This window comes from Lepidochelys olivacea (assembly GCF_965140295.1).
Source record: "Lepidochelys olivacea isolate rLepOli2 genome assembly, chromosome: 6".
Taxonomy (NCBI): domain Eukaryota; kingdom Metazoa; phylum Chordata; order Testudines; family Cheloniidae; genus Lepidochelys; species Lepidochelys olivacea.
The window spans coordinates 69,767,971-69,784,043 of record NC_140416.1 but is presented as its reverse complement, the minus strand read 5'-3'; the positions used below and the strand labels follow the sequence as shown (position 1 = coordinate 69,784,043).

At 36.7% G+C, this 16,073-nt stretch overlaps 1 protein-coding gene across 1 annotated transcript in view; it reads left to right on the top strand.

The window, feature by feature from the left end:
• The window catches only part of EIF2AK4 (eukaryotic translation initiation factor 2 alpha kinase 4), a 73,174-nt gene that overhangs the window by 35,114 nt on the left and 21,987 nt on the right, over positions 1–16,073 (top strand). Inside the window, exons 11-22 of the mRNA XM_084630956.1 lie at positions 423–580; positions 957–1,372; positions 2,358–2,427; positions 3,653–3,736; positions 5,681–5,803; positions 6,200–6,304; positions 6,807–6,867; positions 7,949–8,028; positions 12,078–12,179; positions 12,803–12,853; positions 14,202–14,438; positions 15,049–15,124. Of these exons, the coding sequence (XP_084487082.1) occupies positions 423–580; positions 957–1,372; positions 2,358–2,427; positions 3,653–3,736; positions 5,681–5,803; positions 6,200–6,304; positions 6,807–6,867; positions 7,949–8,028; positions 12,078–12,179; positions 12,803–12,853; positions 14,202–14,438; positions 15,049–15,124 (1,563 nt within the window). The remainder of the gene's footprint in view (positions 1–422; positions 581–956; positions 1,373–2,357; positions 2,428–3,652; positions 3,737–5,680; positions 5,804–6,199; positions 6,305–6,806; positions 6,868–7,948; positions 8,029–12,077; positions 12,180–12,802; positions 12,854–14,201; positions 14,439–15,048; positions 15,125–16,073) is intronic.

The window sequence follows — 16,073 nt, the reverse complement described above, 5'->3', positions numbered from 1 at the left end:
ACCCTGAGTTAGTGTCCAGTCCAGCCCCCTTCCTGGAGTCTGGCTTTACTGGTAATTCAGAAACAATAACAATGTAAAACCTTAGCCTAAACTTTCTCCTGAGCAAGGTTGTTCCTAGGATTTCCCTCCTCTGGCTCAAAGACACTTTTTTCCAAACCCTTTCTGTTATTGTTGGAGCTAATTTTGCTTATCTAGCGGCATGATTCATTAGTAATTACCCTGAACTTTAATGCAGGGTTTTAGTAGCTGAGCCTAGGATAACCCAACAGAAAAGCCCTACATTCCAGGTCTTAATCTGCCATCCTGTCATACTTGATCATGGTTCTTTAAAGTATGTGTCATTATTTCTTCTGATGATTGGTTAACATTGCATTGCTTTTTTCCACACTCTGTACTATGGTCAACTGTTACTTTTGTTTCAGATTCAGCAGGAATAGATTACATTGAGACTGTTATCGCCAGCAGTCCCGTACCTAGTGCTACATTCTTCACAGAAACACAGAGGCAATTTTCACGTTACTACAATGAGTTTGAAGAGTTACAGCTACTTGGCAAAGGGGCTTTTGGAGCAGTCATCAAGGTTCAGTATGGAAAGTCATTCCCCTTCGTTTTATAGAACCATTTTTGTGTATGCATTTTTTCCATGAAATGTATATTAAATGTTATGTGTATTTTATTTTTGAAGTATGTGGAACTCTCATGAGAATTGGTATCCTTACTGATAGCCCTAAGCAGAGGCCAGTAATTGAATAGGCCTAACTACACTTTTGCTCTAATCCTTAGGGTCAGGGTAGAGGTATACTGGTGAGGTAGTGTGGGGAGGCTTACACTGTGGTTGCATTTGTTTCACAGATAAATGGGGGACTTCTTCAGTGCTGTCACTCTGTCACCTTTCAGGAGCTCCAACTGTGAAGGAACTAACAGTCCTGTAAGGTTAGATTTATTTTAATTCGCAGGTACAAAACAAACTTGATGGCTGCTACTATGCTGTGAAACGTATTCACATAAATCCTGCCAGCAAGCAGTTCCGGAGAATTAAAGGCGAAGTAACATTGCTTTCTCGTCTGAATCATGAGAATATTGTGAGGTATTACAATGCTTGGATAGAAAAACATGAAAAGCCCCCTCCCAGTACCTCAACATCAGAAACTACAGAAGGGAAAAAAGCATCTGCTAAGTTAGATCTGAATGGGAAGAATGAAGAAGAATCAACAGATGATGTGGAAGCCAATGCCCCTCCCCCTGTTTTGACAAGTTCAGTTGAGTGGAGCACCTCTTGTGAGAGATCTTCTAGCACCAAATTTAGTGGAGCTGATCAGGAGTCCAGTGATGAAGATGATGATGGTGGAGGAGTGTTTTCACAGTCATTCTTGTAAGTAGGCTTTAGCATTAGGAAGAAAATGGTCAAGTCCAAATTCTGATCTCCCTTTTACATCCCATATCTGTCTGGCAAATAACATTTATCCATAATGTTGTGCTATTCCAAATGAACATTTTAATATTTTGCATAATACTTTATTTGGCAGCAGCTAAATAGCCGCGATGAGCAAAATTTACAATAGATCAGTGACAGCTTGCATTGGGGGAGGGTGGAAAGTTCAGCCTTAAGCGTTTTAATAAATGGAGTTATTTTGGGAGATAAGATTGCTCAGTCCTGCTCTAGTGCACATTTTTTCCTCTAACGGACAAAAGCCTGATATGCTGTCCAGGAGAAATCATTAGCAGTGCTACCAGCATAAGACACTGGAAGACAAAAGCAAAGGGAGAATCAAGTGCTTAATCCTGCAAGCATGAATGAGAGTAAAGTCACTCGCGTGAGTAGTCCCCTTGATGCATTTGCAGGATCAGGCCATATGATAGTTTTATCCTGTATCAAAGACAATGCTACTTGTTGGGCACAGACAAAAAGCAGTGGCTCCAGAAAAGTCAAATCCGATGCCAGGAAAGTAGCAGGACAAATAAGAGACTGAGAGTAAGATAAAATCATCTGACCTCAAGTAAGAAAAGTAGCTGGGGTGTGTTCCTCCACTATATTTTTTGTCAGTGATGGGACATGATTTTTTGGGGACACATTTCTGAAATATATATAAAATCTGCCTAAGAGGAGCAGAAATAAAATATATGGTTGGAAATGCTTGTCTCCCTTGTAGTAACTTGGAGATATGATGATCTGTCAATAAATATTTTTGCTGCATTTAACTGCACAGTTTGGGTGCAGTTTTTTGTCATGAATGTAATCTCTCTCCACTCTAAACTCAGATTTTCTATGTTTAGATAAATAACATACTAATATCCTTGCAAAAGGGATGGTAAATGTATTAATTACAAATACAACTTTTTTCTTTTTTCCTAAACAGACCAGCTGCAGATTCTGAAAGCGATATAATTTTTGATAATGAGGATGAAAACAGTAAAAGTCCTACTCTGGTAAATATAAAATTACTAAGTACTGGAAGAACAAAGGGGATAAAGTAACATTTGGAGGTAGGAATATATATTTACAAACCGCAGATCAATCATAAAGATCAGTCTGGCTCTTCGATATATAGGGACACCTTTTGGAGATCTTCCCTGAAAGCATACACTACACGCAACCAAAGTGTATTGTAGCAATAATAAAATAAAGAGAAAATGGCCTCTTGCTTATTGATGGAAACTGGGAATCAGGACTCCTATTTTCATTGAGTTAAGTGAGATTACTCGTTTGTAAACTCATGAGCATGGACTTGCAAGTTCAGAGTTTTAGTATTCACATAATTTTAGTAGCTGATCTCTGACTGCCAAAATTAAAAATGAATGCTTTATATCATTTGAAAGCTGGGATGCTGAGCTGCTTTTAGATGGTATAAATCAAAGATTTTTTTATGATAGTTCTAGTAGTTCTTAATTTAACAATTGAAATGGGGGAAAAGAGGATATTAATCAGAATAATGTGGGGGGGTGGGGTTGTTTTGTTTTGTTTTTTAAGGTCCAACCCCTCACCACTTGCATGAAATCATTACAGCATATCACTGGAGTGTCACTAAAAAACTGATGTTCCCAGTTATTTTGTAGCAGACAGCATATGTCTCTAGTTCTAATGGTTGACAAGCTATATGACCTTAAATCTATCACTCTTTCCTCCTTCTGTTTGTGCTCTTTTGGCACTGTGGACATCTTGTATCAATATAGCTTTCAGTCTCTAACTTTGATATGGTTAAAAACACAGACTCCAGTGCAATGCATTTTGGTCACTAAAGTATAGACTTTTGGTTGGATTTTTTTAATATATTTATTAGTTTTATGTTATAGTTCACTGAACTGTATAGTAACATTATACTTTTTTAAGTATATTATCCATGCTTATTTTCCACAAATAATTTTTTTACAAGATAAGGTAGTTTGAGGTTCAGATTAAATAGAGATATTCCACTGTGTACCCTTTCTCTATTACTTGGTAATAATAAGAATATTCATTAATATTTTGAAAATGAAGCAGTGTTAATGGATAGATAACGTACGACACTTCTTCCTGTCTTACTATGCTCAAAATTCAGCCACAGAAAGTCACAATGCAAGAATGTATTTTGGCCATCCGAAAATGATTTGATGATTAAGGAACTGGACCACTCTGTGTTAGCTTAACTGTTTTTTGTTTGTTTCTGTGGTATAGGATGAAGAATGCCATCAAAAGAATAGTCACAGTAAAGAAGACTGCACTTCAGTGGTTCAGACAGTACACTGTCTGTTCATTCAGGTTAGACAGCTGGTGTGGGTGGTATTTGGTTATGGAGAATAGCAAGGTTATTAGATAAACCATACACTGTGTAAACACAAATTAATTGCTTTCTCTGTGTAGCTGCACAAGTAACCAAGCAGAATCAGATTGCTGAAATGAAACTCTGAAGATTAATGTTTCTTTAGTATATAAAACTAGGATGTTTTTTAAAAAGGTTTGGCCAATGAACGTATGTATTCTTATTATGGAAAAAAGAATGTGAAATACAACGAACCAGTTGACATAAATATAATATGTTGACTTTTTAAAGTCTTTGTCTACACTGAAAGGAGCCAACTGAAGTCTGTGGTCATTGGAACTGGAAAGCCCTGCCTATGTAGCACTTAATAATCAAAGAGCGGGAACAATTTCCACCACTAGTCAGTGTGACATCACTTTTGCTTGCCATCTTCACTAGTAGTGATTTGCCCTGCCCTGATTGATGGGAAAGGGATACATGGGGCATATGCTGGGAAGAAAGATGACCCCTCATGAAGTAGAGCTGAACACTCCCACTTGAAGTTGTTGCTGTTATCTGTGATGAGATGAGAGTGGGGACAACCCCTTGCCATATACTTAAGAGTGGTACAAAAGAAGCTTAATTCTTGGATGCCTGGGACAACTCTGCCTCCTTATTTTTAAAGAATGATGATCAACTTTTAGCAGGATTTTTAAAAAGCAGCCTCATCACAAGCAATTGCTTACATTGAAAAATATTAGGAAAGCATCTGATATATTTTTTAGCTTCTTGTCATGTGATTTAGTAGATGAGAACAAGGAGCAATAGAATCATGGAACCAGTCAGCTCTACCAGGACCACAGTTAAGGAATCACTAGGTTAAGGGGCTTTACAAAGCAGTAAGTTAGTCACTGTAGTACCAGTATCTATGCCAGCAAACAAAACAGCCATTGGACGTTCAGCAGTGTCTTGCCCACCACCTTGAACATTAGATCAGTTAAATGGAGGGAATGTTAACCAGGGCATGAGGGTTATTCCCTAGTTTTTGGAAGGATGGAAAGCATTTGGGAATATTTAATTTCTAATTAGGCTGACAAAAAGGGTCTCTGTTTAATGTCTAATCACAATATCCCCCTTTGTACCACAACTGCTGTATGGATTAACTTGGATCCCAGTATGGGATTGGAACATACTATGTTTACTTTCACTGATGAAAATCAGATTTCATAAATGTGAACTGTTAAGTGTTCTCTTCAAAGCTACCGCATTATGTGCTTAGTTAATTAAGAAAATGTAATAATTAGAAAACTATTATACAGTTATAATAGTAAATCCAAAAACTGAGTTTTTTGAAAGTGCTAAAAGCCTCATGCTTCAGTGCGTAAGACAATCTGTAGTTGTTAAGGGTTAGGAGGAGATTTCCCTGAGAGGCAGATTATCCTACTTCCACCTTTCTCTAGGCATCTGATGCTGGCCACTGTTGAAGGCAGGATACTGTACTAGATGGACTTCTGGTCTTCTCTGGTATGGCAATTCCTGCATGTATTTACATAGATATACACTATTTTAATACAAGCAATTAAAGACCTAAGCAAAATCAACCCAGAAATATTTTAAAAGCCAATTTTAAACTAGCATTTTTTCTGGACTAGAGTTCCACTGGATTTTTTTTTTTTAAATTAAAGGTCAGGGATGGATTGGTTTTTAAGTTTCTGTTAGTACAGGAATGAAAATTATGTGATAATATCCATAGATGACAATACAATTGTTTTCTAGTAGAAATACTTCTCACAGAAAATTCCAGATTGTTGGACTACACAGTTATGGAGATATGGTGTTTACAAGTTGCTCTTGACCGTTTTTGGTTGTAGTACAGAGCTGAGTATTAACATATTGACAGAGGAAATCTTCTGACAATTTTTTTTAACAACTACAACCATCTCTCTCTTTCCTTGTGTCTGAAGATGGAGTATTGTGAAAAGAGCACATTACGGGACACTATTGATCAGGGATTGTATGAAGATACTAGTCGGCTTTGGAGACTTTTCCGAGAGATTTTGGATGGATTAGCTTACATCCATGAGAAGGTTAGTGAATGTTACAGTATCTACACTTGTTAGCAACTGTCAGATCTATACAATGATTTTTCTTGTTTCACGCCCGTTTTTATAAGGTTCTGGAATAGTGTATCATAAATCTGCACTGGTGTTTTTAAATTGTTCTAGATGTGTTTTTTTATTACCACAATTTAGTTAGTTTTAAAATACTTTATTGGGTATATTATTGTCACTTAAAATTATTTTTAGCTGTTGGGCTACCCCCTTCAAATATTTTCCCATTATCAATCACTGGTGAATTAGTGGAATGGGTTGGTACTGTATACAGAACCAAAAAGGGGGTCCCTTTCTGATACTGTTTTATAGCCTGGAAGGAATTTTTCTCTCAACCCCTCTGATTCAAACATTTTTTTACTATGTTAACAGGGAATGATTCACAGAGATTTGAAGCCTGTGAACATTTTTTTAGATTTTGATGATCATGTGAAGATTGGTGATTTTGGTTTAGCTACAGATCACCCAGCATATGCAGTAAGTATTACGTAAAATTAAGCTTGGTAACACATCATCTAGGCCATTATAGAAAGTGAATGAAATAATTTTAATTTGGTATGGGAGTAACATATAAAAGAAAAATGTCAATAAAACCTAACGTTGTTCAGCAGATTTAAATGTGCAGTCCATAATTCCTTTATCATTTTCACTATTGCATATTCTAGTGTAGGACTATAAATTGTATAAAACATTTTCTGTGTTTACACATACATATGCCAAAGGGTTAAATGCATTTCACACTCATTAATTGATTAAAGTGTTGTCTAGAATTGTGGTATTTGATCTTTAGAAGTTTAAGCCAAAAATTTAAACTTGGGTGCCAAAAGTTAGACTTGTATTTAGATTTGTGAATAGAGGCTAATAAACGGTGAAAATGCTTTATTCTGAAGAAGTCTTTTCAGTTAAGTCACTACATTCATTGCAATCATGAAAATTATAAAATATCTGACCTTTGTGTGTGTTTACTTTTCTGTTTCAGGCGGACACTAAACAAGGAGAAGATCATTCAGGAAACCATCTGGCCAAGTCTGACACTTCAGGTAAGTGCAAAAAATATTGTTTACTCTAACTGGTGCCAAGAAAAATCATACATCCAACAGTCTTGCTTTCTATACCCAAATGGAGTGAAATCCGCCCCTCTCCTATGCAAAGCAAAAGGCCCCTTCTATATTCAAATTGTATTTATTTATTTTATTTTGAACCACAAAAAGCCCTTGGGGGGGGAGGGTGTGTGTATATAAGTTTCCAAATCATCTGGCTTTGGGCAGGGATGTCTGCCTCTACTCCATGCTATGAGCTGGAATAGCAGCTGTTGTCCTTCCGTATCCTCTTTGCCAGGAGGTCATTGCCACTTGAGCTACATAAAAGTGAATTCACTCTCTCTCTCAGCCTAACTCTATAGGTAAGGGCAGATCCCATCTCTGACCTGCATGGGTTGCAGAGATTCCTGTGTGGACACTCTGCTTGTACTTTCTCCGATCCTTCCCCACCCATGCAGGACTTTTGCAAGACTTCAGTGGTACAAACCTCCACAGAGTGTGTGTATGTGTTTGCGGGGACTCTTTATACATTCTCATTTGATCTATCTTGCAAATATGTTGAGGATGAATATAATGGTAGTTTAATTTGGTTGTGACTCTAGTCTTAGTATTAACATACTGTGTCACAGTATCATAATGAATTTATTTGAGCATTAGCTTTCGTGAGCTACAGCTCACTTCATCGGATGCATTCCACTGAACGCATCCGATGAAGTGAGCTGTAGCTCACGAAAGCTTATGCTCAAATAAATTTGTTAGTCTCTAAAGTGCCACAAGTACTCCTTTTCTTTTTGTGAATACAGACTAACACGGCTGCTACTCTGAAAAGTATCATAATGGAATCCTATAAAGACAGGGTGATTAGCATACAAGAAGGAGACATGTCCAAGTTGTGCCTGTTTTGTCTGTAAATATGTAGGATATTTCACTCTTCAACTTTCACAAAGACTGAATTCCTATTTAAAGAAGAGGTGTGTTTTTTTTGTTTTTGTTTTTTTTAAAGCTGCATTTTCTTAACCATTAGATGCTGTAGTCCACTAGCAGGCTCTGTGAAACTAGTAACTCTTTTATATCCATACAGATAATTTGACAGGTATGGTTGGCACTGCACTATATGTGAGCCCCGAGGTCCAAGGAAATACTAAATCTTCATATAATCAGGTAATATTAATAGGACTTAATACCAGGGCATTTTGAGAGAATAGCAGTAGAGGCTTCTATTTTGAGTTGCATAATATATGATCTTCACCTGTTGTAAGTAAGATCTGACCATCCATAGACTGTCCAGTGATTTAACTGTAAAGGTTTAAAATGCCACAGGTCCTTACATGTACAGTAATTTTTTAAAATGTGCACAGTACCCATTTGTAATGTGATTATTTGGGTAACTTCATTATATTAATACAATCAAGACACTAGTCAAAGTTAGGGACACTTCAAAAACATTAATCTCTTTAGAAGTAAGATTTGTTGTCGCTTGTTTGTTGACTACAGAAATATCTATTTTGTCTTGCTAAATTTGCTTGGTGCAGCTTATTAAAATTTGTCATTCAAAAAGATTGCATTATTTCATCATATCTTTTCTGCAAAATTCACAGTTAACAGAATTTCAGTTAATTTCTGTTTTCACTCAAGTTACTGCAGAGAATCATAGAATTGTAGGATTGGAAAGGCCCTTAAGGGGTCAGTAAATCCAGTCCCTTGCACTCATACCGGGACTAAGTATTATCTAGACCATCCCTGACAGGTGTTTGTCTAACCTGCTCATAAAAATATCCAGTGATGGAGATTCCACAACCGCCCTGGCCAATTTATTACAGTGCTTAACCACCCTGACAGTTAGCAAGTTTTTCCTAATGTCCAATCTAAATCACCGTTGCTGCAATTTAAGCCAATTGCTTCTTGTTCTATCTTCAGAGGTTAAGGAGAATAATTTTTTCTCTCCTCCTTGTAATACCCTTTTGTGTACTTAAAAACTGTTATCATGTCCTCTCGCAGCCTTCTCTTCTCCAGACTAAACAAACTCAATTTTTTCACTCTTCTAAGTCATGTTTTTTAGACTTTTAATCGTTTTTGTTGCTCTTCTCTGGAATTTCTCCAATTTGTCCACATCTCTCCTGAAATGTGGTGCCCAGAATTGGACACAATACTCCAGTTGAGGCCTAATCAGAGTAGAGTGGAAGAAGTACTTCTCGTGTCTTGCTTTCAAAACTCCTGCTAATACATCCGAGAATGATGGCTGCTTTTTTTTTTTTTTTTTTGCAACAATGTTACACTGTTGACTCATATTTAACTTGTGGTCCACTATGACCCCCAGATCCCTTTTCGCAGGACTCCTTCTTAGGCAGTGATTTCCCATTTGTATGTGCTCCTAAGTGGAGTACTTTGCATTTGTTCTTACTGAATTTCATCCTATTTACTTCAGACCATTTCTCCAGTTTGTCCAGATCATTTTGAATTTTAATTCTATCCTCCAAAGCACTTGCAAGCCCCCACTCCCAGCTTGGTATCGTCCGCAAACTTTTTACGTGTACTCTCTATGCCATTATCTAAATCATTGATGAAGTTATTGAACAGAACTAGACATGGAACTGATCCCTGCAGGATCCCATTCGATGTGCCCTTCCAGCTTGACTGTGAACCACTGATTACTCTCTGGGAATGGTTTTCCAACTAGTTATGCAACCACCTTATAGTAGCTCCATCTAGGTTGCATTTCCCTAGTTTGTTTATGAGAAGGTCATGTGAGACAGTATCAGAAACCTTACTACAGTCAAGATATACCACATCCACCGCTTCCCCCCATTCACAAGGCTTGTTAACTTGTCAGAGAAGGATATTAGGTTGGTTTGACATGATTTGTTCTTGACAAATCCACTTTCACTGTTACTTATCACTTTATTATCTTTTAGGTGTTCATTTAATTATTTGCTCCATTATCTTTCTGGGTACTGAAGTTAAGCTGACAGGTCTGTAATTCCCTGGGTTGTCCTTATTTCCCGTTTCATAGCTGGACACCATATTTGTCCTTTTTCCAGTCCTCTGGAGTCTCTCCCTTGCCTCTATTTTTGCCAAAACCATTTTTATCCACTAAATAAAATTTACTTTGGGGCTGAAAACTGAACCTCGCCAGCCACTGTGGGTATATCTATATAGCAGAAAAAAACCCATGGCAGTTTCAGAGCCCACGTCAACTGACTCAGGCTCACACTATGGGGCTAAACACAGCAGTGTAGATGTTTCCACTTGGGCTGGAGCCTGGGCTCCAAGACCCGGTGAGACAGGAGAGTCTCAGAGCCCAGGCTTCAGCCTAAACCTGAACAGCTAAACTGCTATTTTTAGCCCCACACATGAGCCCCATGAGCCCAAGTCAGTTGACCTGCCTGAGACTCGCTGCCACAGGGGTGTGGTGTTTTGTTTTGTTTTTTGCTGTGTAGCTGATTCACCTATAGCAGTATTAGCATTCATCTTGTAATAATACACATTCTTAATCCGAAAAGATAATTCTGTATATTGTAACACCTCTCTCAAGTGTTAGGATGAAGCTTATATTTGGAGGGGTAGGGGGGATTCTCAGTGTGGTAAAATGGTCCCAACTTACTGATCTACTAGACTTCTAGTGTTATGTTTTTTTGGTGCGTTTTTTATGCTAAACTAGAAAATTTAACTAAAAGATAGACATTTCTGTGTCAGGTTACCTACACACAGTTAAAACCCCATGATTTCAGTGCATAACTACAAATTTATGATTTTTCTGGACCTAACGCATCAGTATCCGATAATGATCAATTCCACTTGGTATTTGAAACTTGAAGGTGAAACTGCCCTCCTGCCGCATGCCAGGTTTGTGGCATTGCTGGCAGTGTGCACTGCATAGGCATTTTTAGAGACTGGTGTTTGTTTGTTTACTTTTTTGCATTTCTCTCAGATTAGACAATAAACATAGATTGGCCAGTTTGACTTGTGTTTTAACAATTTTACCAAATGTTTGACTTGGTTTCACAAGCAGTAGCACACACTGCTGTCACATTTGGGTTTAAAACACTGCAGGAGAATATTTGTTCAAAAATTGTGTTTATATTTCAATTAAAAAAAAAATTCATGGAAACGTTTCTGTTTGTCTTAAGTTTTGTAAAAGCTTGACAAAATAGACTCATTGCCCAAAATTTAGCCAATTTTATTAACTGATGTATTTTCATTAAGGAAAATCCTCGAGAATTAGGAAAGACTATTTATCAATATTCCAAAAAAAAAAAAAGATTTTGAGGAGGGGGTTAATAATGTACTGTGGTGAAAAATCATCTCTTAAAAGCAGCCCCAAAGTACTTGCTGAAATCCTCTAACTTTTATAGGGCTACTTTCTGAGAGGTGCTGCAACTTTTGCTGGAATTAGTGAGAACTGCAGATGACTGGTCCCTCTTGAGATGTTGTCTGTAGTTTTAGTCATGCTAGTTAGAAAATGCTTCGTTACCAAAATAGGTTTCAGCGAAATATATCTTTCCCATAATTCCATTTTAGACTTCTCTACATATGAAAAAATTTACATGTCCAAAAATGGGTTTGCACTGTGTCCTTTGCCTACTTTAATCACTCACTTAGTAGGACTAAACTATGAGAATGTATGATGAGGCTAAAGAATAGGCAAACCACTAGCTTGAGAAAGTGAAAATATAATTGCTAATAGGGTTGGGCAAAAATAGACTGCAGCAGTGTAATTGTACACAAAGCGACATAAAAAGAGAACAAAAAAAGCAGATGTTTTCTTTTGAGGGAGGGCAACTAAGTCCTTCTCAGAGCACAGAAGAGCCCTCTTGCAAAGGAAGACAAGATGCAGCTCCTTCTAGGGACTTAAGATGGAGAACAAGTATCAAGAGTAGATAAATTCTTAGATAAACAAAGATCCTGTTTTCTTACTAGTGTTGTTTGAGAGAAGAAATATTTGGTGCTGTGTATAAGCAGAATATTTTCTAAATAGGAATGTTTTCAAAATAAAATGTACTTCCTACCTACCTCATGAGAGTGTGGTGAGGATAAAGTACATTAAAGATCGTGAAGCACTCACGTACTGTAGTAATGGAGGCCATATAAGTACTTAGAATAGAATGGAAAACATGTTCATTTTTGTCTGCTGATAAGTTACTATCATCATGGATCAGAAACACATCTCTTGCAGTTAGGTTTACTACTTACTTTATTTTTTTCTTCCCTAGAAAGTTGACCTTTTCAGTCTGGGTATAATATTCTTTGAGATGTCTTACCATCCCATGAGTACTGCATCAGAAAGGATCTTTGTTCTCAGCCAACTAAGAAAAGTATGTATAAATGTTGGGGAAGGTGGGAGGGGAAGGTCTCCATCAAATACTTCATTGAGTAATAGAGAAGGAAAAAGTATTCAAAATATTAAGAATATGTTTTATGGTGCAACCAAATGTTTGAAGGTTTTTTTCATAGTAAGCTAAATGGAGGAAAATACGTAATTGTCACGTGAAGAAAATTGGGGTTTTCTGTATAAACCACATTAACCCATTGTGGTTGGTATTTGTCCCCTTCTAGTGACAGGACTATGTATTTGGTTTGAGTAAACTGTTGCCTCTAGGTTAATGGAAGCACAAGAATCAGAGGCTTAAGCTTTTAGATCAAGAGGTCAATCAGTCCTTCCTGGTTCACACCCAGCAACTTGTCACACAGAGGGTATGGGGCCATGGTTGTATTTTGTAAACTCTTATCCTGTGTGTTACAAAGCATCATACAAATGCTTATGAATAATAATAGAACACTGTCTTGGCAATCTTAACTATAACAGCTAACTAAATTTTTTTGCTTTGAGTAATAAAACTATGTAGACTTACTGTTTCTGATATATACATGTTTTAATAAGGCTAGCTTGCTCAAGTTTGCGTCCTTATTCTAATTCAAATATATTTATCTTTTTTAGCCTACTATTGAATTTCCAAAAGACTTTGATGAAGTGAAACATGAAAAGCAGGTAATTTTATAGACATTTTAATTATTAGGTGTTCTCTGTTAAGAAATGTTAATGATTATTTTTTCACTTCATTTTAAATTAGTAATCTCTGCCAAGTCATCACATGACACTGGAACAAAGTAAAAAAGAAAACTCAAAAGGCTAAAGCAATTAATACAACTGACACTGAAATATATTTAAAACACAAAGTTCCTGAGAGCAGTCATAATGGATTAACAAACTGCGGAGTTCATTGGCATACCTTTTAAACTCTGAAGGACTCTTTTGACTCTAGGCTCAGACAAACTGAAGCTACACTGTACAGCAATTAATTTAACCCTTTGAAAACTCTTCGTTTCAAACATAATGGGATGTATTGTAGAAAAAAAGATTTGTAAGGTGAAATGATAGCTATAAGTTGTGTCTGGGGCAGTGACCACCAGTGGCCCACTCCGACAGCTGTGGACAGCTGGAGCTTAGTGGATTCAAACGCTATCTCAAGTTTTTTTTTTATAGCTTATTTCTCTCAACCATGCCTCTACTCCATGGGCCAGGAGTGGGGTGCTGCAGAGATACCATATTCTCCTGTACATCATTTGGAGATTTTCTTTACATTAGGAGAGTCCCTGGGTAGCCAGTAACACCAGCTTTCTGGCTGCTTTGCCCTGCTGAACAGTGATATGGCTCTTCGTTAGAGCATCATAAGAATGGCCATACTGGGTCAGACCAAAGGTCCATCTAGCCCAGTATCTTGTCTTCTGACAGTGGCCAATGCCAGGTGCTTCAGAGGGAATGAACAGAACAGGTGATCATCAAGTGATCGCCTATTCCCAGCTTCAAGCAAACAGAGGATAGGGACACCATCCCTATTTATTTTTTTGCAGCACTTTACTAAAAGAATCCCAATACTTGAAGTTATACTAAATAGCCAGCAAATGGAATCTTCATTAGCCAGTAAGATTCCTGCTTTTATATCTGTATTTTATAAATCCTTATTGCATGTTTTTTACCTGTATATCTTCTATAAATTAATAGTATTTAGTATCTTACTTTACATTGTATTGAGTTTTTGCATCATTTTGTGTTTGTTATGAAATCATTACATAGTGTCCCAAGAGTCTTGCCAGGGGGAGGATACATTTTTAGGGATAATCGAATTCTTACTCTGTTGATATCCCAGTTAAAGATATTCAGAACTAGTGAGGAAAGAATAGTTTTTCTCACAAGATTCAAATAGTATCTAAACTTTTCAATACATGAGTATCTTACTGACATGATAATGTAACTGATAATGCTTCCTGAGATATTCATATCATGAGATATTTCTAACAGAAGTTAAATTCGTAATATATTTTGGTTTAATTTGTAGAGATCAGTTATTACTTGGCTGTTGAGCCATGATCCTGCCGCACGACCAACTGCTGTGGAGCTGTTAAAAAGTGAACACCTCCCGCCACCCCAGATGGAAGAATCGGAACTTCATGAAGTGCTTCATCATACCTTAGCAAATGTAGATGGGAAAGCTTACCGGACTATGATGGGCCAGATATTTTCACAACGCATCTCTCCAGCAGTGGATTACACCTATGACAGCGACATGCTGAAAGTTAGTTTAAAATTGATTTTTAATAACTCCAACCAAGAAAATGTAGATGTGACTCAGCTCAAAACCCGTGCTTCATAATGTTTTACCTCAGTGCTTAGCGTCCCTGATAATTTAATACCATTGATCTGATGTCTTCAACCTAATTTATATCCTATTCCCCATTTGAGTTTCACATACTTAGTGAAGAATTAAACTAAATTTAGCTATGGCAACAAATGGCCACAAACCTGTGTGCATATGATTGCTTCTTACTCTTAGCTATTATAATAGTCATGATACTCACATCTAAGTGTCAGTAAAATATTCTTGTTTTGGGGCAACAGCCATTTCTACCCTGTCAGACAATCACTTTCAATGGCTGCAGTCAAGATTTTCTCTGTTATCCTAAAACACTTAAAAATGATTGTTCTAAATGTGTTTTGTTTCCTTCTTTTTGTTGCACTTTTTAACTATTCCCATTATACACTGATTATGTGTGAAAATAATAAGGACATTATGTTGTATACAGTGCTCATTGTGGTTTGCTGTGGTCATTTGATTTATATGTTGATGTCTTCTGTATCTGAATATACTTAAGTGCTCCTTATTTTGGGGTGGTGGTTGTTTTCAGGGTAGTTTTTCCATTCGAGCAGCGAAAATACAGCAGCATGTATGTGAGACTGTCAGCCGGATCTTTAGAAGACATGGTAGGTTTATGTTCCGATGTTATTGTTCCTTTTGTTTTTTCCTCACTCAGAAAATGGTATTGAATGGATTTGAAAGATGGGGAAATGTTTTAACTATTAAAAAACTAATCCCAAGGTTGCATGGGATGATAGATGTGTATTTAGAACATTGACCTTCATTTTGGCTTCCAAAAGAGAAACTGGTTTCAAATCTCAATTATTAATCTACCATAAATGGAATATGATGAGGATTTCAAATCTTAGTCCATGTAAATCTTTTGTCTTTGAATTTAAACTAAATGATTTTGTTATAATGACCAATACTTCAGAGCTTATTCAGGGTAGGGAATTCTATATGAATATTATTTTAGGTTAATATGTAGACCATAGTAAGACAGTGATAGATAAAACTTGCTAAGGCTAGTTCAAAGAAATGGGGGGGAGGGGAAGAATCCATACAAATGTTGGAAAATTTTGAAACCTTTTCAGTCACATTATAACAATTGCTTGTTGAAATTTCCATTAAATTATTTCCAGAAAGCAAAAATTGAATTTTTTAAACATTTGAAATGGGGAAAAAATTGATCAGCTCTTATCATATGGCTAAACTGACCAGTCAGTGGCAACCAGAAAATGAGACCACATTAAGCCAAACAAAAAAAATGGCTACAGTTTTTTTTAAATTTAAAGCATGTCATACTTTTGAAAATTTTCTTAAACTGACTATTCAGGAGAAATCTAAAGGTTTTCACAAAATATTCTGTTTTCGGGAAACATCTCTAATATTTACACTTGCTGTAGCTGAATCAACATGTACAGATTTTCATGGGTACACACTTATTTGCTCAAAAGTATTTTTAGAGCTGAAACAAATATTTTCAGGATGGAGGGAAGGAGGTTTTGATGTATTTATATTGTTATAAGGTATATAGGCTATAGGTCTGATTAGAGACAGGTAATGAATCTGAAA